Source organism: Mus musculus, chromosome 4 (assembly GCF_000001635.26).
Source record: "Mus musculus strain C57BL/6J chromosome 4, GRCm38.p6 C57BL/6J".
In the NCBI taxonomy this organism is placed as follows: Eukaryota; Metazoa; Chordata; class Mammalia; order Rodentia; family Muridae; genus Mus; species Mus musculus.
Window position 1 is genome coordinate 102,559,299 of NC_000070.6, and position 26,052 is coordinate 102,585,350.

Genomic DNA, 26,052 nt, shown 5'->3' on the forward strand with positions numbered 1-26,052 from the left:
CTCTGCTCTGACTGTGACCTTGAGAAAGTTACTGAATTTCCCTGTTTCTTGTCTATAAAATAAAATTATCGGTTACATAGGTCTATGGTAATATCTAGCCCATCAAATTATGATAAATAGTAAATTGGCTAGTGGATATAAAGTGCCTAGGAACTGACTGACTGTTGTTAGCTACAATCCTTACTGTTATTAGCACTACTTTGAAGCATTTATGGTGGGATGAATGTAGGCCTTGGAGTATTCTGGTTTTAGCTACAGTCTTAGGCTCTAGAACAGTATAACCCAATAGTATTTTAACTTTATGTATATGAGTGTTTTCCTGGATGTCTGTTCGTGTATCATTTGTATCCCTGGCACTCTAGGAGGTCAAAGTGGGGTTTTAGATCCCCTGGAGTTGAAGTTACAGTTTGTGAGACACCATGTGGGTGCTAGCAACGTAGCCTAGGTATTCTGCAAGAATGTCAAGTGTTCTTGAGCACTGAACCATCTCTCAAGCTTTCAGAAACAATTAATTTTAACATTTAACTTGTCATATCTAAAATACTATTGTTTCACCCTGTGATGAAATATAACCAGCTACAGTCTTTAATTTTTTTGTACAAAAATGAAATGTTATATCTCCAGCATGTCTTACATCAGACTGGCCGCATTTCAGTAACCCAGTAGCTACCCATGGCTGCTAGCGTATACTGGATGGCACAGGAATCCCAGATTCTAAACAGTATGAGAACATTTCTCTCCTTTGCAGTACATGGATGGACAAATGCAAAGCCATTCTCAGGTGACCTGCCTAAAGTCACCCAAGATAGCTCTGTGTACAGACTCTTGCCTAGAGCCAGATGAAAGATTTTAGTCAATAATGTTCTGTGAGATCAGAAAACTACTAGTTTCCTCTCCATTAACCACCTTTGAACTCAACAAGGCACATCCGGCTTCTTCTATCTATTGTCCCTTGATATTTCTTTTCTTCTAAAAATAAAGTCTGGGGCCTGGAGAGATGGCTCAGGGGTAAGAGCATGTACGGTTAGGTGTGCAGTTTGGTTCCCAGCACCCATAACGGGAGGCTCACAAACACTTGTAACCCCAGCTCCACGGTGTCACATACCCTCTTCTGCACTCTAAAGTGCACACAAGTGTGTAAGTACACACACACACACACACACACACACACACACACTTAAGAATAAAATAAATCTTTTTAAAAACAAAAATAAAGCTAAAATTAAGATATAAATAACCTTCACACTCCATATTGAACACCCTAATATCAGGCTACGGTATTTCTTAAGCACCTGTCTTTTGCTTAAAACAGTAATCTCCGATAACGGTCTACCTCATATATATCCTTTGTTGTGTTGCATAACTCTTACAAGCTGCTAGAGTCAAGGCAACAACTCCTCCTCTTATCGGGGCATTACATATAGAAACCCAGAACACTTTGGAGCCAGACAGCCTAGAATTAAGCCTCTGGGTTCGATGCTTACTGTTTATGGGATGTATGGTGAAACACTGAAACCGTCCAAGCTTTAGTCTCTTTCTTTATGATACAGGGACAACTCAAGCGCTCTGCTAAGGTGTGATGAGGATTAAAAAGATGACGCATGGACAGTAATCCATAACAGCAAAGCACTAGGCAGCTATAAAGTGGATTAAGAGATTTATAAAACACGTTCACACACCATTCTTTTTGTTGCACACTTTTCAATGGCTCCACATTGCCTGCCAAGTAAACGCACATTCCTTGGTCTAGCATAAAACATTCTCCTGGGCGAGCTCCATCTGCCACTATATCACCCCCGCAGCTTTGTCCAACTTCGGACAAAGCCAATTGTTGTAGTGAAGGAACGCTGGCCTCTCTGCTGCTCCAAATGGGACATGGTGGTGTGGCTCAATTCTGACGCCAGACCCTTCTTCCTGTGCTCCCTTCCTTGGTTCATTGTTCTGGCTTTCCAAATCCCACCCATTCTTCACCATCTTCAAATATATCCCCCACCTTGCTGTCTTGGTCCCTGAGCTCTAACTCTGCTCCTCCTTCTGAATTTTGCTCACATCTTTTTTTTTTTTTTTTTTAAGACAATTAAAAATGCCACTTGGGATTCTAGTAACATTTGGCGCATGGAAATTTACAAATAATTTACTGAACATAACTGTTTGAGAGAGTTAAAAAATCTCCAAGTGATTTAGTAGAAGTTCTATGGACAGACAGAGTGCCCCTCAGTTTTAACCTAGCCACTTCTAGAAACCTAGGCAAGAACGTGAAAGAAACCCAGAGCGCATCACTTTTTGTACCATTGAATAAATCACTGAGGAAGAACACAGCTTATTTGTAGATTAGTTTTATTTAAAAAAAAAAAAAAGAGGGGAGGGAAACAAGGAAGAATTATTAATGCTGTGTCTTCAATACTACTCATTAGCAAAGGTCCCTCTCCCTTTAGTAATGGGTAGCCTAATATTTTCTTATTTGGGTCATGTCAACAAGTCCACCAATGTCCTCCTCTCTTAAAGAGTTAGCATCTAGAAGGATGATATGAGAAGAAACATTGAGTAAAATATAGCCAGTTGAGAACAGTGGCCAGCATGAATTGTGAGAGTTTAAAGGAAGGGACTTCAATTCAACCTAGAATGCTTAGAAAATCATGAAGAGATGGCTTCAGGCCAAATCTCAAAAAGATAACTATGCACTGGCCAGGTGGACAAGGGTGGGAAAGCCACTGCAGGTGGGTGCAAAAGCTGGGGCCTAGACAACTACAGCATCTTTTAGCAATAAGGCTGGAGACATCAAGCTTGAAGAAAGAAGTCTTTCAAAGCACTTGCCTATCTGCTCTGTCAGTTTTATGCTTACCAAGTGATCTTATGAATATGATTTGGAGACGAGATGACTAGGAAGGTATTAAAAGCCTTTCATAAAATGATTTTTTTCTACATATATTAATGCATTAGCCTCTGACTTGTCATTAGATTCTTATGCTTAGAACTAGTTTTAAGTTGAAGGAACCCAGAACATTTTGATAAAAGTCATGTTTCTGGACCTGAAAATCTGCAGAGATGCTGCATTTTAAATATCAACCAAACACCGCCACACTGGAGATCAGGAGGGTTGCCCTCTTAGATGTCTCAAATCCACTTATCTCTCTCCACCACCAATACTGCTCCACAGTGCTAGCCACCACCATCCCTTGCAAAGCAGCTGCAATTAAAAAGTGAAGACATGTTAGTTTGTACCAATTGCTAGAACCAAATATTTGAACTGGGTATTAGACTTTTATCTCTCCCAATTTAGGAAACTGAAGCCCAAGATCAATGTCCCAGCTAGTTTACTGTCTAGGAAGAGCTATTCTCTGCTTTAATATAACATCTTATAGCAACGAAGTCCTCTTCAAGGGTCGACAAAAGTGTCCTCCCCGGGGAAGCAGGAACAGAAGACCTAGGTTCCTTCAGCCCTTTAGTGAAGTCACCAATCCTATTCAGGAGGGCTTTACATATATAACATATTTAAGTCCGAAATGTCCTAGCTCTCAGTTCTACTGCACGTAATTAAGATTCATCAGGTAAACAGATGCTATTGTTCTTATTGTGTAGGAGAGGAAACCAAATGGGCATACAGAGCTCAAGAAATTTCTCTAAGGTTAATTGTAAGAGAGGAGTCTAGACCATAGCTCCAAGGACCAAGTTATAAACCATTACCAATGATTAAGTTCCTTTTATTTCTCCCAATTTAGGAGGCTGAAACCCAAGATCAATGTTCCAGCTAGTTTATTGTCCTTTAACTTCAGAAGTACATGTTTGTTTGTGTGTTTGTTGATTGGACAAATACAAATGTTCATTAGCAATCAAATGCCCCAGTCAGACTCACCCCAAGAGCAGATTTGTCAGTTAGGATAGTGGCTGTAAAGGGGGTGGGAAAAGAACCAAGGAGGGCAGAGCTACCAACTGGCATAGCAGGGACCTAGCTTTTCTTTCTCTGTGTGCCTCCAAGGAACTTTGATGGTGACCCTGTGTTTATAACAGGGCTTGTGGCTTATTAAAAATAAAATCACAGACCTTTGAGGTAAAGAACTGAAGTTCACGTTCTCCATCTCCTCCCTCTACCCCTCCTTCCCCCACACCACCCCGCTCCCGTCTCAATGCTTGGAGTGAACTGTGGGACAAGCCTCAGTCCTCTCATGTGCATCACGGAAACTACACATCATCATTGTTATTCTGTCCCATGGGGTTTATTTTTCAAGGAAAAAATGAGGCATGCAAGAGAAAGTGGCTGGTAAACTGTCAAGTTCTATACACAAAAGCTAGTTGCAATTGGAGATTTGTAACTTGGCATCTCGAGGAGTTGCTAAAGACGGCGGCATCAAAATGACCTACTTTCTACTGTTATTTCCCTTGAGGGCTGTGAAGCTCTCCAGCGAATCCACCCAGGGTGAAGTCCCTGTCATAAGCAATTGCAATATTCCATATTTATAAAGACACATGAACCAGGTCCAGCCTACAGAAAGCCCACCTAGGGCTTATAAACTGTGCCTTTGGAAGAGTTGCCTTGCAGAGCATGTAAACGTTCTCTTGTGGCTGCACTTTGTTCTAGGAGTATTCTACTTAAGGTTCAAAACACATGCTTTTCTGAGATGTTGCATACCAACATGAGTACGTTTCATTAACTATTCTTCAAAATTAAATGCACAGCTTTGAGCACCACAGCTTGATAGGAAAAAAAAAAAAAGATGCTGTTAACTCTAAGGGACAAAATCATAAAGAAGAGCACCAAATAAATAGGACAATAGCACCAACCTATTTAAATGACAAGCTTTATCTTCATGTAGGTGAAGCTATATTCCATATTAACAAATAGTTATTATACTGTGGAGAGGAACATCAAAATGAAATAAGCAAGCTCATTTTGAGGTACTTAGCATCTTTCAAGGCACCCAGACTAAGGACATCTACAAAGCTAGATGCTTGTGCATAAAATTAGGGTCATAAGCTGAATGCAAAGATCTAACAAATGTATACTTCTTCAGCACGGTGGAAAAGATGCTGGTAAGACATCTAAGTTCATACGCTTAGCATTAGGAGATTAGCAAGGGGGATTCTTATCATTCAACACCAAGAACAGTCTGGTTCCTGAGTAAGTGGGGCTTACTCAGTGTTAAAGTCAGCATGGCACCCAGCAGCAGGCCTGGCACATAGTAGGTGTTCAGTGTACTTCTGATAAATGAGTGAATGAATGAATGAATGAATTAATTAATTAATGAACAGTTTACTGCTTAATTCTCTGTATCTGATAGGCCATTGCTCTGGTATGTCGGTAGGATTTGGTGGAAAGCCAATAAAGAGAATACCAAGAAGGCATTTTCCTGAAGTAACCCAGCACAAAGGGACATTTGTGGCACCTCTTACCTGTGTTCCTTTCCCTGGAGCCAAACTGTTTCTCTACGTGATTTTAGCTATGAAGCATGTCACTGTATCCTCACTCAGGAAGGTAAAGACTAAAAAGAAGAAGGAAAAAAATAGAAAAAGTTCTCAAGGTGTTTTTGGCATGTGTTGTTTGCTTAATCCTCAACAATTCGTTGAAGCCCCCAAATAAGGTAGAAGAAAATGGAGCTGCTGTAGGGGGAGGGGGTAGTCTTTTGTCTCAGAACACATGGCTTGCTAGTGGTTCAGGTAGGATTCAGATGAGGCACAGCCCATTGCCAATGAGTACTGCCTAAGTCTGAGTTACTAAGAGCATCCCAGTGTCCCGCATGAAAGCACACCGCTTGCCTGACATCACTCAGCTGTGAGAGACCTCCAGAAGCCCCAGTTCAGATGGTTCCTTTTAAGAAATCCTGCTCTTGTTTTGTATTTGGGTGGGGTGGTTACGTTTGTTCTGGACTAGACTGTCTCTAAATGGAACTTTGTTGAAAGAAACTTACACAGAATGTCAAAAAGAAACAAATCATGAAAGAAGACATAAACTTTCCTAATATGATCAGATTCACGTAGCCAGCAAGTAGACACGCTTGATCCATTGTGACACCATAGTCCCATAAAAGAAGTCATTTCTGATCACTGCCGTGGCCCCACCCCACCAAGATGATCATCATTTACCTCTTGATCCATAGGTTCATTTATGCTCCTTGCTTTACCACATTATGTAAATTGGATCATACTTTATTTCAGGTTTTTGGTAACTGTTTTTTTTTCTTAGCCATATATATGAAATTTGCCCTCCATGTCATATGTGGTAATTGCTCTAATTGATTTGACCCATAGCAATAACTATGCCAACAGTTGCCACCATTTCATAAGAAGACAATTCAACTATATGAGACTTACAAGGGAAAGATATTTACATTTCTTTTCTCTGTGCTGTATGTGACAAACAGGGAGAGACTTAACAGACATGTTCCTGATATAAATGAAGCTGGGCTAAAGCAGCATTTAGATAACATTTAATTTGAAGGGAAGTTTATATTTGAGGTATCCTGTGATGTTTTCACTTCCCAATCATATGTATTTGTGGGGGCAGAACACTTACCTCTCTGAACTCCAACTTCCTCATTTGTATCCAGCAGAAAGTCTCCATTGTTGGGGGAGCTTCTGTCCCCCTCCTCCATGAAATCAGGAGGTAAAAAGATCACACCGAGCTTTGTACACTACAGAGCTAGATTTTAGCGAGCTGAGGTCTGCTGCCAGTCAGGTCACCAGCTGCGTTAAGTGTTGGTGTCTATTACGTGTGTTCTGACTGGGAGGAGCTGGCTGTCAGAGACCACTCAGAGCTTTCTAATTACCCTTTCCCACCGACCCTCTTCTGGGTCATCCTACTTGACTCACCCCCTCAGTACACCTCCCCCACCACACACACATTGCTTCTGGATCAGAATGAAAAGACTGGGAAATTTAGACTATGATCCCAAATAATAGACAAGCTGAAAATTTATAAAAATAGGGGAAAGGGGGGAAGAGCATTGGCTGAACAATAGAAGGTTATTCAGAAATCTGTGCATTGTATACATTGTGATTTTATTTAATTTATATACATTTGTATGTAAGTACCAATACATAAGTGGGAAAGTTTGTACTATGATGTGAATAATGGGGGCCAACCACCGAGACCTGTATCGTGTCAAGTTTTCCTCCTCTACCATTTCCTAATTTTCTGTAATAATCCTGCACCCCCATCTGTAATAAGAAGGAGATATCTGCAAAACACATATGATAATTAAAGGCATTTTACCTGTTCTACATTCCCACCAAGTGCAGGGTAGTTCATTTGACATCACTTTACATGTTTCACAGACCTTGGGTAATTGGCTTGAGGTCAGCCACTGCAGCAAGATGAATGTGAACATCATACCAGGCCTTCTGAGGAAGTATTGCACAGCCTCCTTCTGCTAAGAGCTACGTTAGAAGGACCAAAAAGGGAAGAGGAGACTTAGGACTGACAGCATTTAGGAAAACAATTATGCAATTTTAAGGAGAAAAGACCTGGTCAGGTGTTTCTTGAAATGCAGCATTTTCAGGCAAAAGGGTGCCTCTCTGCTCTAAGCTGAATCCTCTTTAGCATAAAGAAAATACAATCCCGCCAGGAATCTGGAAGGTTACTATTGTCTTTGATGATTTAACCTCTGACTTCTTCCTTGGCTCTAGCCTTAATAAAATCAATCATACCCTCTTGTCTGTCTGTCAAGCAAAGATGTTGCAAGGATTAACGAATATTGTGGGGCTCCATTGAGAAAAGAGCGATTTGAATACAACATATCACAAGATTAATATTAATTATAACTTCTGCCTATTCATCAAATGCAATGCTTGCCGTCCTATTGAAGGAAGGAAAGCTTCCTCAGCCACTCTTGCAGGAACAACAGGAAAGAAGGTGGCCTTTCCCTGTGGCTTCTCTTTGAATGCTAGGCTTCATGATACCACCATTCATGTTTGCATTCCCTGTTCTTAGCCCTGCCCCTCCCCCAGACTTGCTTCTACAATGATAGCATTACTTCCTTCAGAACCACCTTATGCACAACAGGAACAGAGACAGCTCTCTGGAAATATAACCCGTGTAGTTCATAGAGCCCCCTACACAGCCCATATTTGCTGCCTCAAAGCTCATACTTTATCTTGGAACTTGGGTTTTGCCATTTGCTAATTTAGTCAAAGGCATCAAAATAATGTAAGATGTTAGCAAGGAGAAAAGTAAGAGGCAAGAATGGAGGCACGCTAGGATCTTTGAAACTTTTCTGTGCGTCTAACAGTATTTTGAAATAAGAACTTCAGGGTAGGGGAAGGGCAGAGAATGCAGAAGGAAGGAAAACACCATGCTTTACCCTTTGGCTGTTTTTGTTTTTTGTTTTTCCCCCCCCCAGAAGCCTGACACTTCCATTTTGCCCCAGGCCCTGCAAAATGCTACATATCTTTGCTGAAAAACCTCCCGCTTAAAGTACAGTTCTGCTCTCTCTTCCTCTTCCTCCTCCCACCCTTGTAGTCCACGCTGGACCTTTGGGTTTCTTTGCTTGCTAGTACTAAGTGCTGCTCCTCCCTGCTCACCTCCCTGCTGAGCACTGGCCTCTCTCATAAGCACGGTCTCCCAGCCTCTTATCTGTTCTCTTCCTAACGTGAACACTCATATCTCCTTTTACAGTTAGGACATAGAAGTCTAGGATCACACAGTGAGTGTTCAGAGAGAAAGCTGGTCTGCCTGGTCCTTGCTTCAGCAATGGTGTTTCCTCACCACATTGCATTGTAAGCTGCCCTGCCTCCAGGTGCCAAGACTCTGCAAACAGCTTGGGCAGGCATTTTTAATCTCCATTTGTAAAGGTGTCATCTGAGTGTCTCCTGGGGTCTCACCACTGGCTATTATGGTTCCAGGGCTCCAAAGCTACAAGGTGGAGGCTGGTGCCAAGCTAGTTATAACCCTTAGGAGCAAGTGTTAGTGCTGAGCTGGTTCCAGCCTTGAGAAACAAGTGTGAGGACATCCCTCCCTCTCACTTGTATTTGTGCCCTCTGCCTTAGTTATGACAAGCAGGGTATGGAGTCTTGACTGTAGGATGAGAATTTGGAAAATACATGTATGGAGACAACGTGTGAAATTACAAAAGGATTAATAAAAATATTTTAATACACAATAAACAGCTATTATGAGGGGAAAAGAATTTGGAAAGTGACCAATTCAATGGAATTTTTAAATGGAGCAGTCTGCTTAAAAAAATATTGTGGTTGGCCTGGGCCCCGAAGAGAAAAAGACAAAGATACAGGGTCTGTTATCCAGGCACAAACACCCAAGGATGCACCTACCTACCACAGTACCAACACTGCACACACCCCGCTTGCAGAGACCAGGTACTGTGGTATAGCTCTGAAGAGGCTGGCATTTTGAAGTGCTTCTGCTGGTAGGATTCTCTAATTCCTGTGCAAAGCTGGAGTGGAAATCAGATCCCTTCTTCCACTTCGTGGAGAAATGCGCCCCGTGCTGTTTTATCTTACAGTCATTTTGCATATCTGCTGATTCCAACAGCTTTGAGCAAACTCCTCCCCTTCTGGCTGGCCGGCTGAAAGTCTGGTCCCAGTTACAGAGGCTGCAGGTGGTGATGGCAAAAGGCACCAAGGCAGTGAAGCCCAAGCAGGCTGGGAAGTGGTTGGACTTTTTCTTTTATTAGAGGCAGGGAGTAGGGTGGGAAGGCCCTGTCCCTTCAGGCAAAGCTTTCTTGAAGAAGTGTTCTTAGGAAACAGGGGAGGAAGGGTGCTCTAGGAGAGAGAGAGAGAGAGAGAGAGAGAGAGAGAGAGAGAGAGAGAGAGAGAGAGAGAGAGAAGAATCTTGGAGTTGAGACAGCGTTACAAAGGTGAAGAGGAAGAGAGGCAAGGTATGTGCAAGCCTGGCTTGAAATGAGTTTTATTGAAAACACCTAAATTCATGTTTATGCATTGAGGAGCGTGGAAAAGAAGGCGGAGGAAGCCACCTCCGGGGTTTCTGTGGGTTTTCAAGTTTGACATACAGGATGTTGAGTTTTTAACCCCTCTTTTACCCTGAAGTGTGTGCATACTGCAGGGATAAACAAAGTCCTGATTCTGTAAAGTGTGCATCCGTGGACAGGCCTTTCTGTTTCCCTGGAATCCCACTTCATTTCTTCCTCTTTCTGTGTCAGGTATTTGATGCCACACACACAAAAGTCTTCGTCTGATAAGAAAGGCTGTGTGGTTTCACTGAGGCCTCTCTGTAAACACGGTTGAAACCACCGAATAAGCATGCTAAAGCCCGCAGGACTGCTATATCTTATCAGTGGCTGTTGTATGCTTGTGTTCTGGAATGTGTGGTAATTAGCTGCTATTCCTCAGCCTATGTGGGGAATCTGCCCGCTTTATATATCTGAAGCTTCATTAATTCACTTAAAATTATAACATGAATTCAGTGTTTATTAACCTAGGTCTTAAGTCAATACCCTGAGGTATTTATTGAGACCCACAAACGGTTGGCTATGGAGTGACTTGTCCTGAGAAGTGAAAAATAGCTTTCCAATCACAGCTAGATATATGATCTTGAATGCACTGGGTTTTTTTTGGGGGGGGGTGTTTGTTTGTTTGTTTGTTTGTTTATTCATTTGGTTGGTTTTTGTGGGAGTTTTGTTTTGTATGGAACACTTTGAGAATTTCCCAGAAAGCAATAAATAAAGGAGACCCCCTAGCATCAGTGCAAAGCCTGACATCTGGCTCCACCTGAAAGTCCAGTTCAGAGTTTCCCTGTGACCCTGGCACGACCAGAAGGGAAGTCTTGGCTTTGTTTATTATAACAAGAGCCACAAGACTCCCAGGCCAATAAACATGTTCACGTAAAACTCCAGACAGCTTCTCTAGACTGGAGTCTTATCATGGGAGACCTCATTTTACCTCTAGGTTAAGGGAGAGAAGTCTATGCCTCGGGCTTGTCCGGGTCAGTGCTGCTGAGAGTTCACAGTGACCCACCTGAAGCATTTTTCCCCAGAATGAATGACTGTCCTGCCTGAGAACAGCACAGCCCAACATTTGCCCCCACATGGCCGTAGCGAGCAGGTTTCATTTAGAAGAAAAGCAAAGAGGGGGAAAGCCTCCCTCATTTCTCCTCAGGACTGCAAACACTCAGAAATGACATCACACACCCCACAGAGCCCTGGCATGACTAAGGCAGAAGTAGCCTGAGAAAACTCTGCTCTGCCCTGAGTTTTAGGGCACAGTTATGCAGATGAGCGTCTGGGCGCAGGTTCCCGCCTTCTTCCTCTGAGGAAGTTTCTTGGTAGATCACTGACACCTCATCCCGGCGAGGGGGTGAAAACTTGGCACCCGCCACCCCACCCCCCTGTCCCGGGCAGAGCACCAGAAAGAGCTTGGAAGCAAGGAGTCGGCAAGCAAACAATGAAGGAGCAAGGGGGCACCGTCAGTGGCGCCGCGAGCAGCCGAGGTGGAGGAGACTCGGCTATGGCCAGCCTGCAGCCACTGCAGCCTAACTACCTGTCTGTGTGTTTGTTTCCAGAAGAATCATATCAGAAACTAGCAATGGAGACGCTGGAGGAACTAGACTGGTGCCTAGACCAGCTAGAGACCATCCAGACCTACCGCTCTGTCAGCGAGATGGCTTCAAACAAGGTAAGGACACCTCTTTCACTAACTACAACTGGAGCGCCAGGCAGCAGCCTGTCTGTTGACTTGGTCGAAGTGCGGCAGCACTTTCTTTGCTCGTACCTTGCTACCACAGTAAGCTGAAATTTCTTAGTCGGTGTTAATGCCCAGAAACACGTTTCCGAATTTGTGCGTTATCGAATATAAGTTAGAGGTATCTGCGTTGCTTCCAGATCGTTTTACGAATGTAAGTGCCTTTTAAAATATATAATGGTTTGTAGAAAACTAAAGTCTGTCTGAGTCTTGCCACAGTTTAATCCGTTCAGTAGACACGTGTTTGACGAGAAAGTAGATCCATCGCTTTTTTTTTTTTTAAATGAGAACACAAATTTCCTTCAAGTCTGACAATTTCTTGCTGGGAATAAGGGCATTTGGGGGTTTATAACACGTCCTTTGTGATGCTGACATGGTCTGAGACTTAGAAAAAGAAGAAAGAAGGATACAATATACTTGTTCTTCTACCACAGGAAGTTGGGTTTTGTTTTTCCTAATTTTAAAGGTGAAAATCATTTAAAACTAAAATACACCTATACTAAAGAAAGAAAAAAGAAAAAAAAACACCACCCTGATTTTATTTACAATATTCAGAAAAACAAAAGCAAACTTGGTTTTGGGGAGCTTTAATTATCTATCATTATCCCATTTGTTTAATTAACATCTGGACAGAGTGCTAATTTATATAGTGAGGGTTGTTGCTAGTTGTTTTCTGCTTGTTTACACGTTTTCATGCAGATTTTAACTGTATGGATGTGTGTGTGTGTGTGTGTGTGTGTGTGTGTGTGTGTGTGTGTGTGTGTAGAAGGGTGTACAAGTGTATGTGTGTCTGTGTGCAGGGGTGTGTGTCTGTGTGTGTCTCTGTGTGTGTGTGGTAGAAATTGTGCAGTTATATATTTATCTACATCTACATAGGTGTACTTGAAGGGAAAGGCTTGCTTCTACTGCACCCCTCTGAGTATACCTTCAAAGCTCCCTACAACTCAAGCTTAAGGTATTGTCCTATTGTCCTACATTTCTGAGGCTGGAAGAGGCTTTGTACCCCACCTACCCTGTCAGCCCAAGGTGCATTCCTGATTGAACTTTTCCTCCCTTCTTTCCTGGGGGAAAAGCATCTCTTTGGAACAGAGCTTGCTGGCTCCTCTTCAAAGCACCATGACAGAGGAAACAGGGCATCCTTAGATGCTGGTGTGTGTATGGTGGCAGTAGGGTCCTTCTTACTCTGAAACTCTCTCATGGACTGATCAGTAACAGAGCAGAAGTGAGCCCGCTCTAAAATGTTAGCTCAGAGTTCACCTCGGTGGGGAGTAAAGAGAGAAGCCGCCCTGGGGTTTTAACTAATATTTTCTGACTTCTCTCAAGCTGGGACTTTCCAGGTTGATGTAACACCCAGCCGCTTCCCCATGTTGGGGGCTTCACTGCGTAACTTCTCCAAATCACTCTGGGATTTACAGAGAATATTCTGCAGTGGCTTTGCCTGCCTCACAGCGTCAGCAGCTGTTGTGTGGTCCCTTATTTTGTGATATTTGATGCAACCTGCGGATCTAAAACTCTGTGGTGATATTTTCTCTAGGAAAGCCATGAATCTCTAGAGTCACCAAGATGAAACCAGGGACTAACCAGAAGAGAACAAGAGCAGACAATCTTTACATTCCCGTTGGTTTGCATGCCATGTGTGTGTGTGTGTGTGTGTGTGTGTGTGTGTGTGTGTGTGTCTAGAGTGCTGGCCTTGTCCACTGCCTAACTTGCAAAGTTATTAAAAATGTATCAATGAATGAAAGGAGGCGTGCATTGAGACCCAGAAATTCTCAGTCCCTCAAGCTTCCAGTCCTTGCTGATGGTTGTCTGAGGCAGGAAGCAATGAAAGTTGAATAGAGTTAACACTGAAGAGCCACGCAGGTTTAGCTGAAGCAGAAACTACTAGCTGCCTCACTTGTTAGCAAGGTCCCTAGTGGGAAGGTGGCAGGGCAAAGCAGTTATGCAGGGGGTAAATGAGAGGATACCATTTTTTAAAGAAGATCTCTCCACTGAACTGTTTTCTTCACTGTTGGTCAGATGAATGTCTTGGGCGAAGCTGAGCACAGTGGCAGGGGTGTGATGTATAACAGCCCAATGAGAATGTGTTGTGACCACCAGAGAAAAGGCTCATCAGAATTATCTGGGAAAGTGAGACTAAGTTATGCACAATGAAATTTTTACCTTACATTAAAATTTTCAGTGTTGAAATGATCTGAGTGTTCTGTGTAGTTGGAAAGGTCCTCTTTGCTATCACTAAGTAGCCAAATTTGGTCACATTTGGCTTACTTTTATGGAACAAAGGAGCCTCAGCAAAACTGAATTCCAGAGCTGAAAGGGAACATAAATGTAACGCCTTACAGAGGGTGGAAGACTGCGAAGAAGAGCTTTGGAACTGGAGGCGCATGGTTCCAATTCTGCCAGTCTCACTTGCTAGTCTTTTTACTTAACTGCCCAGAGATTCAGTTTTACAGTATAGAGGTGGGTCTCATCTCACCAGGTTTAGTATCCCCAAAGCGCTTAAGAAAGCGCCTGCCAGGAAGCAGGAATCCTGTGAGCGATCCCTTACTAACACCTACTTCATGGTTGCAAAACCAAATCTGTGTCCCTACTTGTGTTTCAGAGCTGACCCAAAGGCTTTTATTTACAAAGTCTGAACTTGACTTCAGAGCACAGATGGCAGAGCCTCTGTCCTGTGAAGTGAGTGTTATTTGGTAACATAGGTGCCAGTCTGTGGAGAAGGTGAAGAAAGGCCTGTCTGGTAGGGGGAAAGCAAATGGCCTTTAGGGTTTCTTACACCTGGACCGGGCAGTGCTTCCTTGTTTGTTTATGTTTTTCCTTGACCTACCTGTGGCCTAAAGAAATGGAAGGATTCATAAGTGGAGCAGATTTTCCCTGCGCTTCTTAGGGCAGGTGGACAGGAACTGCTACTGTACCTAACAAAAACAGTCTTGGTCTTTGCCTCAGTTTTCTTGACCCTTAAATATTAGCAATAGGCCAAGAGGAATTTCAAAATTTTAGAGACACTTGCAGCCAGGTGAATTAGTGTTAAAGAACATTTTCTTTTTCAAACTTAAAAAAAAAAGTAAAACTGGTAAGAAGACGGAGCAGGGGAACGGGAGCTTGAAGGACAGGGGCATGGTTTCTGGTGTCAGGAAGAATGCCTGGACCCCTCAGTGACCAGTCCAAGTTAAAGGTTAGGCATGTATGCCAGCCGGCTGGCCCCTCTTAGATTTGTACATTAATTGTTGTTTTGAGTTTTGCCAGCTCTCCTTACCTGGAAGAATTGTCTTCCCCTTCAGCAAAAAATGCGTTAGAGCATGAGTTCATCTGCCAAAAAACAGCCTGCTGTTTTGAAAACAGGATGCCTGAGCTCTGCCCCTCCAAAAAAAGAGGAACGGAAAGAGAAACAGTATAGAAAGGAAGAAAGCAAACAGCCCCACAGGGATCCCCAGGCCAAGTGCGGCACAAACAGTGACCTCTCTTTCCGACCTTCTCTATGGCTCAGTTCCTGAGCTCCTGTCACCAAAGCCAACCCACGTCATCAGAGCAGGATAGGAGGAATGGCACAGCTGCTGTGAGGGTGACTAGAATTTCCTGTCGCCTTCCTGACCAACGCAGTCAGAGAAGTACAGGGTTGCAACAACAGTGGCTGAGGAAGGATGGGCCCAGAACAATCCCGGGGAGGTGGGGCGGGACTGGGAAGGGATGGGAGGTGTTCCTTCCCACTCTGGACAGAGAAGCATAGTCGTTCATCCAGGATTTTCAGGTGAAAAGCATCAAAAGGCTTATTAGTACCTGGTATAGTGGATATAGAAAGATGAACATACTGTATCTTCAACTGCAGCTACATTCAAATGATTAGTCACAGCCCCAGATACCCTCCAAACACCCTGCGGTGGGACGTTGTTTTCTTTCTCTATCAGCTTTGCCTGGGACAGGTTTGGACCCAGATGATGAAATTGGACGTTCTGAAATTGGAAAGTCCAGTCTCGGATACCAAAGCTTCCTTTGGACTAAGGAGCTGGAGTAGAGTCCTTGAGTCAACGTTTGCTGCGGCACTTCACCAGCTGGGAGTGGGGGATAAATGGCACTTTCTTGAGGCATCCTGAAATCCCATACAGACACCATTACTGGAAAAGTGAGTCCTCCTGGCTGTGCAGGCTTAGTTCTCCAGCTCCACTCTGAGAACTTGTACCAGCCTGGGCTCCTTGGACGGAAGGGACTAACTAAAGTCACTCAATTCTACCAGCCTGGAGGCACTAGGAAACCTGAATGTGTAATTCTGGGAGGTGATCATGACCGAGGCAAGACAAGCGTTCTAAAGTTGAAGGGAGTCATTTTCTGTACCCCTGAACAATCAATCAGTAACTATGGGAAACACGGTGCCTAACGGAATTGAAAGGAAATAGATCTCATTGGCCAGTAGATGCATCTCAGAACTCTCCCAGGAGAAGGGATGCAGGTTGTTGAAGGATTAATCGATGATGATGGTGAGAAAGGAGTTTCCCTTAACACAGAGGGGCCTTTTATTGCTCCCTGGGTTTGAAGGAAGCCTTAGTATGGTTTCTTCCAGCTGTGCAGAAGGGCTTCATCAGACCAAAAAAAAAAAATGGGTTTCCTACTAGACCTTACTGTGCCTCTGGCCAGACTCCTCATTCCCTGCCCAAATGGCTTTTACCCTTCTTCCAAGGGCCTCTATGTGGGTGTGCTTCCACACAGGTACACACGCAGAGGCCCCAGGCACAGCCATGTAGCAGCAACACGGGACTGGGGAGAAGGTATGTGGGCTGTGGCAGAGGCTCACACGAGCTTACCTGGGAGGTCCTGAGTGGTGAAACAGGGAGAGAGTAGGATGTAGTCCAAGTTAATGGAGGCTAAGCTCTAGTTGACCTCCTAGACTATGATGGACTATCTGTGAAGTTAGCAGTTTAGGAGATAGCTTAAGTGACGTTCTTAAGCATTTAGGCTTGTAGAATGCACCCTGACAGATGTTGGGGATGATCTTGCTCTAAAGAATAAAGCGAGCATTGGTTCTGACCAGCAGGAGGGGAGGTGTGCATTCCTTGACCCAGTTTTCTCTCTTTGCTAGCTCAGCCTAAAGTGAGAAAATCTGAGTATAAGCCACGAGTTTAAGTTCTAGCTCTACCTTTACTGGGGATATTTTTCAGAGCAATTGAATAATTTTTTAAAAATCTTTTTATTTCCTTATTATAAAACAAAGTAGTTGGAATAGATTATTTTTGCGGTTTACTTCAGGTCTCCAATTTTTTGTTGGTAGACAGCCCGTGTCTCACACAGGGGTAGATGACTGCATGCTAACTCCTTTACCCTCATTCGTCTGTGAATATACAGACTCTTTGAGATAGGCACTATCTATGGGTGGTTAAAGTGGGATTTAGCTGAAATAACTTGATAAGCATGAATAAAATCACCATGCCTGGAAATGTAGCTCATTAGTAGAGTGCTTGTAACCATTCAGGGGGCTTTGAGATCCAACCCTAATTATAACACAAATGTGCATATGTGCATGTGCACGCTTGCATGCACACACACACACACATACACACGCACATGCACGCACACTCATACACACAAGAGGTTTTAATTCCAGGTGCTGGGGCTATGGCCCAGTGGTAGTATGCTTGGCTAACACACATGAAGCTTTAGACTTGATGGGGTTGGGAGAGCATCAGAAATCCTGGTCTGGATCCCAATGAGACAAATAAATGGAAGGGAAGTGTAGCGGGGCTTAGTGATCCTTCACCGTGAATTGGTGGTGTTTGGTTGGAGGTCTTATCCTGTTTGGTTAGGTTTGGTTCAGATTTCTAGTGTGCAGTTACATTGTTCTTGTAGCCTAGCCATTAATTTCAGACTCTGCTTGGCTGGAAAGTAGTCCTTCTAACACAGGTAAGGGGGAAAACTGTGATAGTTCTAGAAAGGAGTGGATGACCACTCATGAAAATGGAATTGTCAGACATGTCTGTCAGTGTCAGACTCATCCCTTACATTTTGTGGATTAGTGTGCAAAGCTGCAGTTCTCTTTGTTTTCCCTAATTTTGCTTAAGATAAAACAGTAAACATTTCTTGGAAGATGTGGTCCACTTCCAAATTCCTTTGTACACTGACTAGCCACCTCTTCCCTCCGTCCCCCGCATGAAAGATCTTGATTTTACTGTCATCTAGGAGGATGTCCTTCCAAATGCATGCAGACTGGCCATAAACTAGAACATTCATATGCCTTACAGAGCTACCTGGGCTGAGGGACTCGCAGTTTGAGAGGGCTTTCTTAGGTCATTCCTTTCAGAGATGAAAGAGAATATTTAGCGCATCAGTCTTTATTTAGTGTTTTTAAAATCATTCTTTCTGTGATAGAATATAGTTGTACTCTTGAGTGTGATTCAGTATCAGAAGTGTGGCACAGGAAAGAGTTGCAGGCCTATACTTTGTAATAAATGTGATTAGTAGTATTTTTGCTTAATCTAAATATCTCTACATCAGTTTGTGTATATAGAAGCGAGTTCCTTTACTGAATTCTGACCCAGTTCAGCCAGGCTTTTGGTTAACTCACTTGCAAGTTCCATAAGTGAGCAAATATCTCAATCAGAACTTCCCCACCGTGTCTCTCTGACCAGTGACAGGACGCGATAGCCGGGGAGTCGACTATAAACCTAAAATAGCAGCTTTGAAATATTGCATTGCAGCAAGTTAATGGAATTAGCATTTGGTTTCCACGTTTTATACTTCCCTGCCTTTGCATGTTTGATCTTTAAGAATAACTCCCAAACGCCCCGCCCCACCAAGTCCCTCGCCATTGTTATCTATGGAAGTAAAGCCAGGGGTGAGACTCATTCTTACGCAATTCTTCTAAAATATTTAACTTCTAGGTGAAATGGGTTCAGCGGGTAAGGATCACTCACTATTATGAAAACCAAAATACCCTACCAGAAGACGCCAGGGCGCACCCATGCTGGTCCGTGGGGGTGCGCTCCTGTCGGCACCATGTGCTGTCCTGTACAGACTCGCCTTAGCTCTTTTCGGGGACCTACCGGCCTCTTTCTGTCTTGCCCCCTGGCATGTGATGTTTCCCTCAGCTGGTGCCAAGCCATTTAGTCTTTAGGAGATTGGGCTGTAGCTTCCTTTGTTTGATTTACTTTAAAGTAGCCAAATGCTCCACAAAGAAAGGACTGTTAAGTCCACTTAAAAGTGAAGAAGATAGTGAATCTTCGGTTCCTGAGTTCCCGGTTTTTTGGAGAGCACCGATAATCTTCTCTTCTTTACAGAGTAGGGAATAGTGTTTAAAGCCAGAAGCCATGCATGTCCGCTCAGCAATCACAATGTGCTCCCCCCCCCCCCAAAAAAAAGGAGAAAAACAACCTCAGCGTTAGGACTGAGGGCAGTGGTGACTGAGGGCGATGGCGACTGAGGGCGGTGGTAGCCTCCACCCCCCCACCCCCGGATTGAAGTACAGAAGGTTTATGAAGGTAAAACTCACCTTCAGGGTGGATTCATTATAGTCTTCTAATTTTTTCATTTAAAACATAGTAAATTTAAATTTTGCTCACAAGACCACATTGTCCTTTCTTTGTTTGTAGTATACTGTATTCTATTATAACCTTGAGCAAAGATAAAATCAGAGTACCCTTACCTAGAAGGTCTTAAAATAAGGTCAAACCAATATTTTTTAAAAAGATTTCAGACACGAAGTATTGGCATCTAATACCTTAACGACAGCAACAATAAAGTTAATTACTAAGTGAAAACATCTTTCCAATTGAATTAGATTAGCTGTGCTATACAGAGGAGCAAGTCAACTAAGTGTTGACCTGACAACTAGTGTCCTTGGTCATTATAAATGGTGACATTTGATAGATAATTTCCAGTTATAGTTTCACACAGGCGTACTAGGCACAATCCTGCAACTTTCAGTCCAGAGGGGAACTTTAAAAGTCCTATTTTTATATTTCCCTGAAGAATAAATATCTAATATAATAAAAAATTAAAAATACAAGGTATAATCTCACCGAAAAGTAGTTTTATTGTGGCATGATTTCTCCAGAGTCAGGGGATCATGGGAAGATTATAGTACTAAGATAGAGGTCTCATTTCAAATCCTATGGTAATCCTCCTTATTTCTTCCTTTCCTCTGTTGAGAACTGAAGATGGCAAATTAGAGAGTTTACATACTGGTGAAATAGTCACCAGGTTGTGGACTCTTCCAGCCACTTAGCAGAGTGACTGGCCCAGCAAATTGAGATGAAGGTGTGAATCCCAGGTTAACCTCTTCTGGCCCCGCAATGTCTCTTTCTAGTGAATGTCTCAATGTGAAGCTCTCCTGGATTAACCGAGTTGCCCATTCTTGAGTCCTATTACCTAAACCACGGTAGCATTAGTTCAACTCTTTTGGAAGCTACTCACAGATAAACAGTGCCAATGCTTGTAAGCATTTTGAGTCAGATCGCTCTCACTCAGAGAATACAGGCTTATTTTTGCTGCAAACTGTCCACTGTGGCTCAAGATGGGTTCATTGCTTATTAAAATTTAGAATACTGAGGTAAATACTTTAAATATTTTGTGATAGACATAAATAATCAATTGTTATTTACTATTCAAACTTTTTAGAATAAAAAAGTAGTTGGGGAAAATACAGTGACTTGGAGAACTAATTGTGTTGGTATAATGTTTATTAAGGAGAGGTATCCCATGGTTAAAAGATTCTTAGCGTGCTAACTTCCACTCTTTTGATATCTACCCATTGCCAGCCATTATTTACACTATATAATGGGGCAGAGTAAGGTGAAACTCCTTAGCCTATAGTATGTAAGAAATGAAAAGAAAAATTACAAAGCCTCAAGTGACTAAAAACATTTGATATTTAGACTGCTGGAAAAAAGAGGAAGACTTGAACTGAAAGCTAAAATATGTAAAAGGAGATTACACTGGAAGGAAGTTTGATAAAAGACCCAAATATTCATTTTGGCATAGGAGAAAAATGGAGACAAGTTACAAAGGGCACACTAAAGTTTTACTAACTTGGACAACAGGTGGCTTTCAAACTTCCTTTTTACCCTTAACATCAGAGCATTTGTTAAAACTGTGGCTTGAGAGCAGCAGGGCTTTATCACTTGCGAATGAGTAAACACATTTTGTAAGCTTCTCTGTCATTTCATTACACAGAAGATGCCCCCCTTCCGTTCTCACATAGTCAGGCCCTGTGATATGAACCTCTCCTGCTATATGGACAGTCTTGCCTGTATTTCTGCAGACCAGCCTCTTAACATCCTGTCAGTTAACGTCACAGCTAGACCTGGGATTTGATATATTTCCAGCGTAGCTTCACATGTCCACTTGACTCTGTGGAGCTAGGAACCTTCTGATAGTTCTGAAAGTAAGTGTAAACCTCTCCTCTGGATAACTTGGTTAACTTGTAGTCTGAAACTTAACAGGCCTGACATGCCACAAAAGAACCCCCTACCCTGCCAGCTCCAAGGCCTTCCTCTGCCCACTGTGACGACTGTTATTGGTTCCATTCTGACCCAGATGATTGAGATACAGCCATGGTGACAGATGCACTGGCTATATTTTTTTTGGTCAGGCAAATACATTATTTGTGTTCTTGACAGATTGTGCACCACTGACTTTTTCCCTGCTGTGTTTTAACACTCAGGATCTGGTTGCACAAAGCTTACTCACCTCTTTCTTAGCGTTACATGGATGTGTCCTTGAGACTGTTTCAACAAGGGCTATCAGTATTATATTTTAAATGTTTAATAATCAGACTCATTTTATTTCTGATAATTTGTGGGGTTTTTTTAACTCGTTAAAGATATTTTTGTAATATTTTATATGGTTAAAATACTTTTTATATAATTACAATCTGGATAGGTGTATTGTCTAGTGGTATGTAATATGACTAACAGAGTAAAATTTCAAGCTGAAAAGGCCATACGTTGCTTTTCAAGGAAAGTTCCAGAGGGTGTGTACGGTCTGTGTACCTTGGTATATCTGAGTGTGCTCAGTAATGAGTGTGCACGTGGAGTCTGGAGGTCAATACCAAATGTCTTCCTTCATTGTTTACACCATATGTTTTTTACTTTTGTTTTTTTAAACACACACACACACACACACACACACACACACACACACACACACGGTTTGTCATTGAGCCAAAGTGGCAAGCCAATAAATCCCAGGGTTCACCCTACACCTTCCCCCTCAAACCACACTAGAGCTACACTTGCACTGCCACACCCGGCCTTTCTGCAAGGAATCCAAAGTCAGGTCCTCAGGTTTGGACAGAAAGCAGTCTACACACTGAGCCATCTCCCCAGCCCACTGAAAGCCCCCAACACAGAAAACCAAGATGCTGAAATAGAACAACCTAGCCAAAGAGTATGAACCCCTGGGGAGAAACAGATCTTTTTTTTTCAGTATGGTAAATGTATTTGGTTAGAATGAATAAAGCCTGAGTCCTTCCCGTGTAGACATTTGATAGGAGTAACTCAGAAAACAGGCTTCGCTCTTTTCTTCCATGCTTTTCATATCTTATCTCATGACCCAGAACTACGATGCCCAGAAAACTCTCAAAGAACACCAGCTACACGGAAGCTTAGGCTTCGAAAGCCCATTTCTTCTCTTAAGGCTTAGATAGACTCTCAGAACGCGGGTGCCACGGTGCAGCAGTAAATGTGAGATGTTGTGTGTGGGGATGTGTAAATCTACCTTTCCTGTGAGCAGAAATGGGCAGCTTGCTGTGGGTGATTTGGAAGCTGGCTGGTCAGTCTGGCACTCCTTGGTTTACCATTCTCTCAAATGGACTGCACCCATCTGGACATGAATCTAAGCCTTCAGAACCTCGTGATGGCTGCTGTTTCACACTCCTTGTATCTGGGGCAGTGGTGTGTCAATCAGCCCTGTCTGTCTGCTGCATGGCACCAGACTGCTTTGCCATTATTGGACTATAATCTTCAAGCTGGCATTTTCTTGATGCCAGTAGTATATTCTTATTCCAGTAGCATATTCAACTAATTCATATGTAACTAGATTGACTTAAGCTCTACAAATCTGAGCAAATACGTATACAACACAGATATTCTTAGGTCAGACAGGCTGTCTGTGGTTATGCCAAGCTTTGGTCAATACCTGGAGAAGTCTGAAGTCTCCTAATTAGAAGATATTGCCTAAATTAAAGAATCATCAATCCATAGTCTTACTAAAATCCTGACTTTTCCAAACAGATTTTTTTAATTCTGTAGCTTCAATATAAGCCCATTTCTAATTATGGTTTTCATAATAAATAAGAAAATTAATGTTTCATTTATCTTTCTGGCAATTCTGGTTTACACTCCTTAGGCTGATAAATTTTCTAAATGGCAATGAGCAAGCCTGCACCTGTATGAGTAGCTCGTGTGTCATGTGACCTGCATGACATGGTGCTGCATCACGCATATTGTGGGAATTTTGCAGTTAGTTATGCAAGCTACTCTCAATAACAAAAAGAGATTTGTTGCTAAAGAGCCACAAGAAACTTCCATGAAGCTGTGAACCCAAAGCCTGAGATTAAAATCAGAAATAAAGCCTAGCTTCAAGCATGAATTCCACGGCTTAGAGCGCCCACTAGGTCACATACATATGTCCTTCCTAGTCGTCCCACTTTAAAGGTGGACGTCCTTGGTCTCTCGAGGGCGCAATAACTTGCATAGTTTCCTAGACTAGGCTACAGCATAAGTGTTTATTTCCAGATTTGAGAGAACACTCAGCTGTCTCTGTATCATGTGTTATAGAGGCTACTAACTTCTCTGATTGGGCTTCCTTGGTGCTATTGAAGTCCACTAGCAGGGCAGCCTAAAATGAATATTCCCTCTTTTCATGTAAAAGTTAGATGTCTATCTCTGAAATTGTCTCTATCCCAACAGAGCTGTACATCTTAGGAATACATTGTGGTGAAAGTGTGCATCCATCTGGCCTAAAGTATTGCAGCTATCCCAGAACAATATACAGGATATATCTGTCTCTTCTAATGGGATACAAATTATCCGAGACATGTGTTTTCATCCTTTAGAGTTTACAAATAGGTCCAAGCCTTCCATTTGTGGCAGATTTTCCTCAATTCGGATGTGTATAGTCCAACATGAGGCATGCCAAAATACTAAAAGGGACAAGATGCATGCTTCCAGGAGAGAAAAGGATAGACCTGTGTAACTCAGGGTTTCGATTTCCTTGGTAGGCCCCAGAGTTGACTTTGAAACGTGACAGACTGCTGGGCTGTCACAGTCCTGAGAAACGTTAATTCAGAAGAAGTGATTCGTAAAGCAGCTTTGAAACCTCCCATGTCTCATGTATCAGGGACTATAGAAGAAACACTAGCTGAAAACAATATAACTAATGTCAAATACATTATAGACTCTAGGAAAGACAAGGAGTAATCGTTAGGAAAGTAGAGGAGTAATCTCAAAAATAAGTTATGGCAGATTTGCATAGCCACAGAAATAGTAGACATTTTAAGAAAGGGGGATTTACAATAACTCAAGCAATTTTGGAGTCTGAAAGTGGGAATCCATTCTTAAAAGGAACTGTACTGTTGGGTGTGGTGGTACACACAAGCCATGAATTTATGAGGTAGAGGCAAGAACTTCCTAGGCAATGTTGCAAAACCCTATCTTAAAAAACCGGGGTCTTCAGATGTAGTTCAGTGGTCAGATGTCTGCCATGACTCATATTTATAGACTAAGAATGTTTCGGTGATGTCCCCCTTGTTCTGTGTAGTTGTCTCCAGGGAGCTGGAGGTCGCCAACCATTGATTTTGTTTTCCACTGGAGAGGATTCAAGACTTAATGATCCATGCATCTGATTCAATGTTTCTATTTTTTTAAAAAATATTATAAGATGTAGGGTTTCTAGCTGAGAAACATTTTAAAAAAGGTTTTAGTCACCAATTTTAAAATCATATGAAAATCTTGAGACTTTGGGGGCGTAAAAGAATAGCAATACTAAACTTTGATTCCTTAATTCTTTTTTTTCATTTGCTGCAATGATTTTCGTCATCTGTTGATTAAGGTGGTTAGCTGGATTTGGCAAAATATCCTTACAGATTAAAAGCAAGAAGGCAGAACGTAAATGTTCCAAGGGTGGTTAGTGTGGTGAGTTGTCTTTCATTTCTCAAAAGAAGGAAAGATCTTTATCTAAGAACTAAAATTTGGATATTTTTAATTAGCTAAAAGCTTGCATAGGTTTCCATCCTGAAAACAAATGTATAACTTTGAATCTTCTTGTGAGATATTTGGATATGTAATATCTGAACTATACATATACTTGAAAAAGTTTTATGTTTAAAAGAGAATCTTATTTTTTTAATCCATCAAACCTAGCATTTTTTTGTTGCAGAAGCATAAATATATATAATGCATCATATAATATAATAAACATTATACATAATTTAGAAATAGTATGTTGTATAAAATGCTGTGACTGTGTTAGCTCTGAGAAATTACTTGCAGTATTTTCTTTTTGTCTATTTAATCATGTCACTGTAGCAATTTGGAAGGAAATGTGGGTCATGAGAAGTTTCTGTAAAGGTTCTTATGGGAATTACTGCAAGGTTAGGAAGGGTCACTTCTCAGCATTCAAATAATGTGTATCATATTTTCTCTCAAAAAGATTTCAGAAACTGTAAAAAGAAAAATCCTTGGAGAGTGAAGGGACTAAGTATGGAGAAACACCTAAGGATTCGGAGAGCTACATAAAGCCCAGTGTCACTGTGCAAAAGAGCTGTATCCTGCACCCCTCCCCTCCCCCTTTCCACTTCTCTGTATGCATGCACTAATGTGTTGTCCCTACTTGGCCTTTCATATGTCACTTGAGCAAACACTCATCTTCCGGCTGGTGAATAGAACTGGCTTTGTTCATCAGAAATGACAGCACTTTGTTGCAAAATTGTGATGACAAGATTCACACTTGCTACCTCGTATCACTGTGTCCCTGGGCATGTAGGAAGAGAAATGACTCCATCCTCAAGCCATTGCAGAAGCGAGTCTCTCTAGTGTGGCCCTGGAGTGATGAATATTACCTAACCTTGTGCCCCCCTCCCCCAGGCCAGAATTTGCTCCCAGTAGAACCTGTTGGCAGGCACAACACTCCCCCTCTCTCCCCACCCCACCCCCTCTGGACTGTGCTCTCTGGCTCAGCTACTCTGGCAAAGGAGGCATGGCCATGGGCTCCTTCTTCCACTCAGTTATTAATTCACCCAGTGCTATTCCACTTGCCTTTCAAATAAGACAAACATGTCGTTAAAGAAACAGGGCTCAGTGTTTTAAAGGAATGGGAAGCAGCACAGTGCCCGAGCTATTAACAACAGTGGAAATTGTGAGTTTCACAAGAGGATTTTTTAAAGAACTACACCATATCCTTGCTCCAGACTTTTCTCCTGTTTTA

General features: G+C 42.4%; 1 protein-coding gene and 1 long non-coding RNA gene across 7 annotated transcripts in view; one reads left to right on the forward strand and one right to left on the reverse strand.

The window, feature by feature from the left end:
• The window catches only part of Pde4b (phosphodiesterase 4B, cAMP specific), a 519,944-nt gene that overhangs the window by 471,967 nt on the left and 21,925 nt on the right, over nt 1–26,052 (forward strand). For 4 of the 5 annotated variants that reach the window (XM_006502855.4, NM_019840.2, NM_001374780.1 and 1 more), the window contains one exon: nt 11,468–11,580. In XM_006502855.4, the coding sequence (XP_006502918.1) occupies nt 11,468–11,580 (113 nt within the window). Of the gene's footprint in view, nt 1–10,761; nt 11,581–26,052 lie in introns of those variants that run through there. The other variant, NM_001177980.1, reaches the window with a different exon arrangement.
• Gm52667 lies at nt 1,164–10,128 on the reverse strand. Of its 2 annotated transcripts, XR_003955082.1 has the most exons (4): nt 9,262–10,128; nt 7,208–7,371; nt 5,389–5,477; nt 1,420–3,187 (listed from the first exon to the last, which is right to left on the reverse strand). It is a non-coding gene; the product is annotated as a predicted gene, 52667 (long non-coding RNA). The 2 variants fall into 2 exon arrangements; XR_003955081.1 differs by having other exon boundaries at nt 1,164–5,477; nt 7,272–7,371.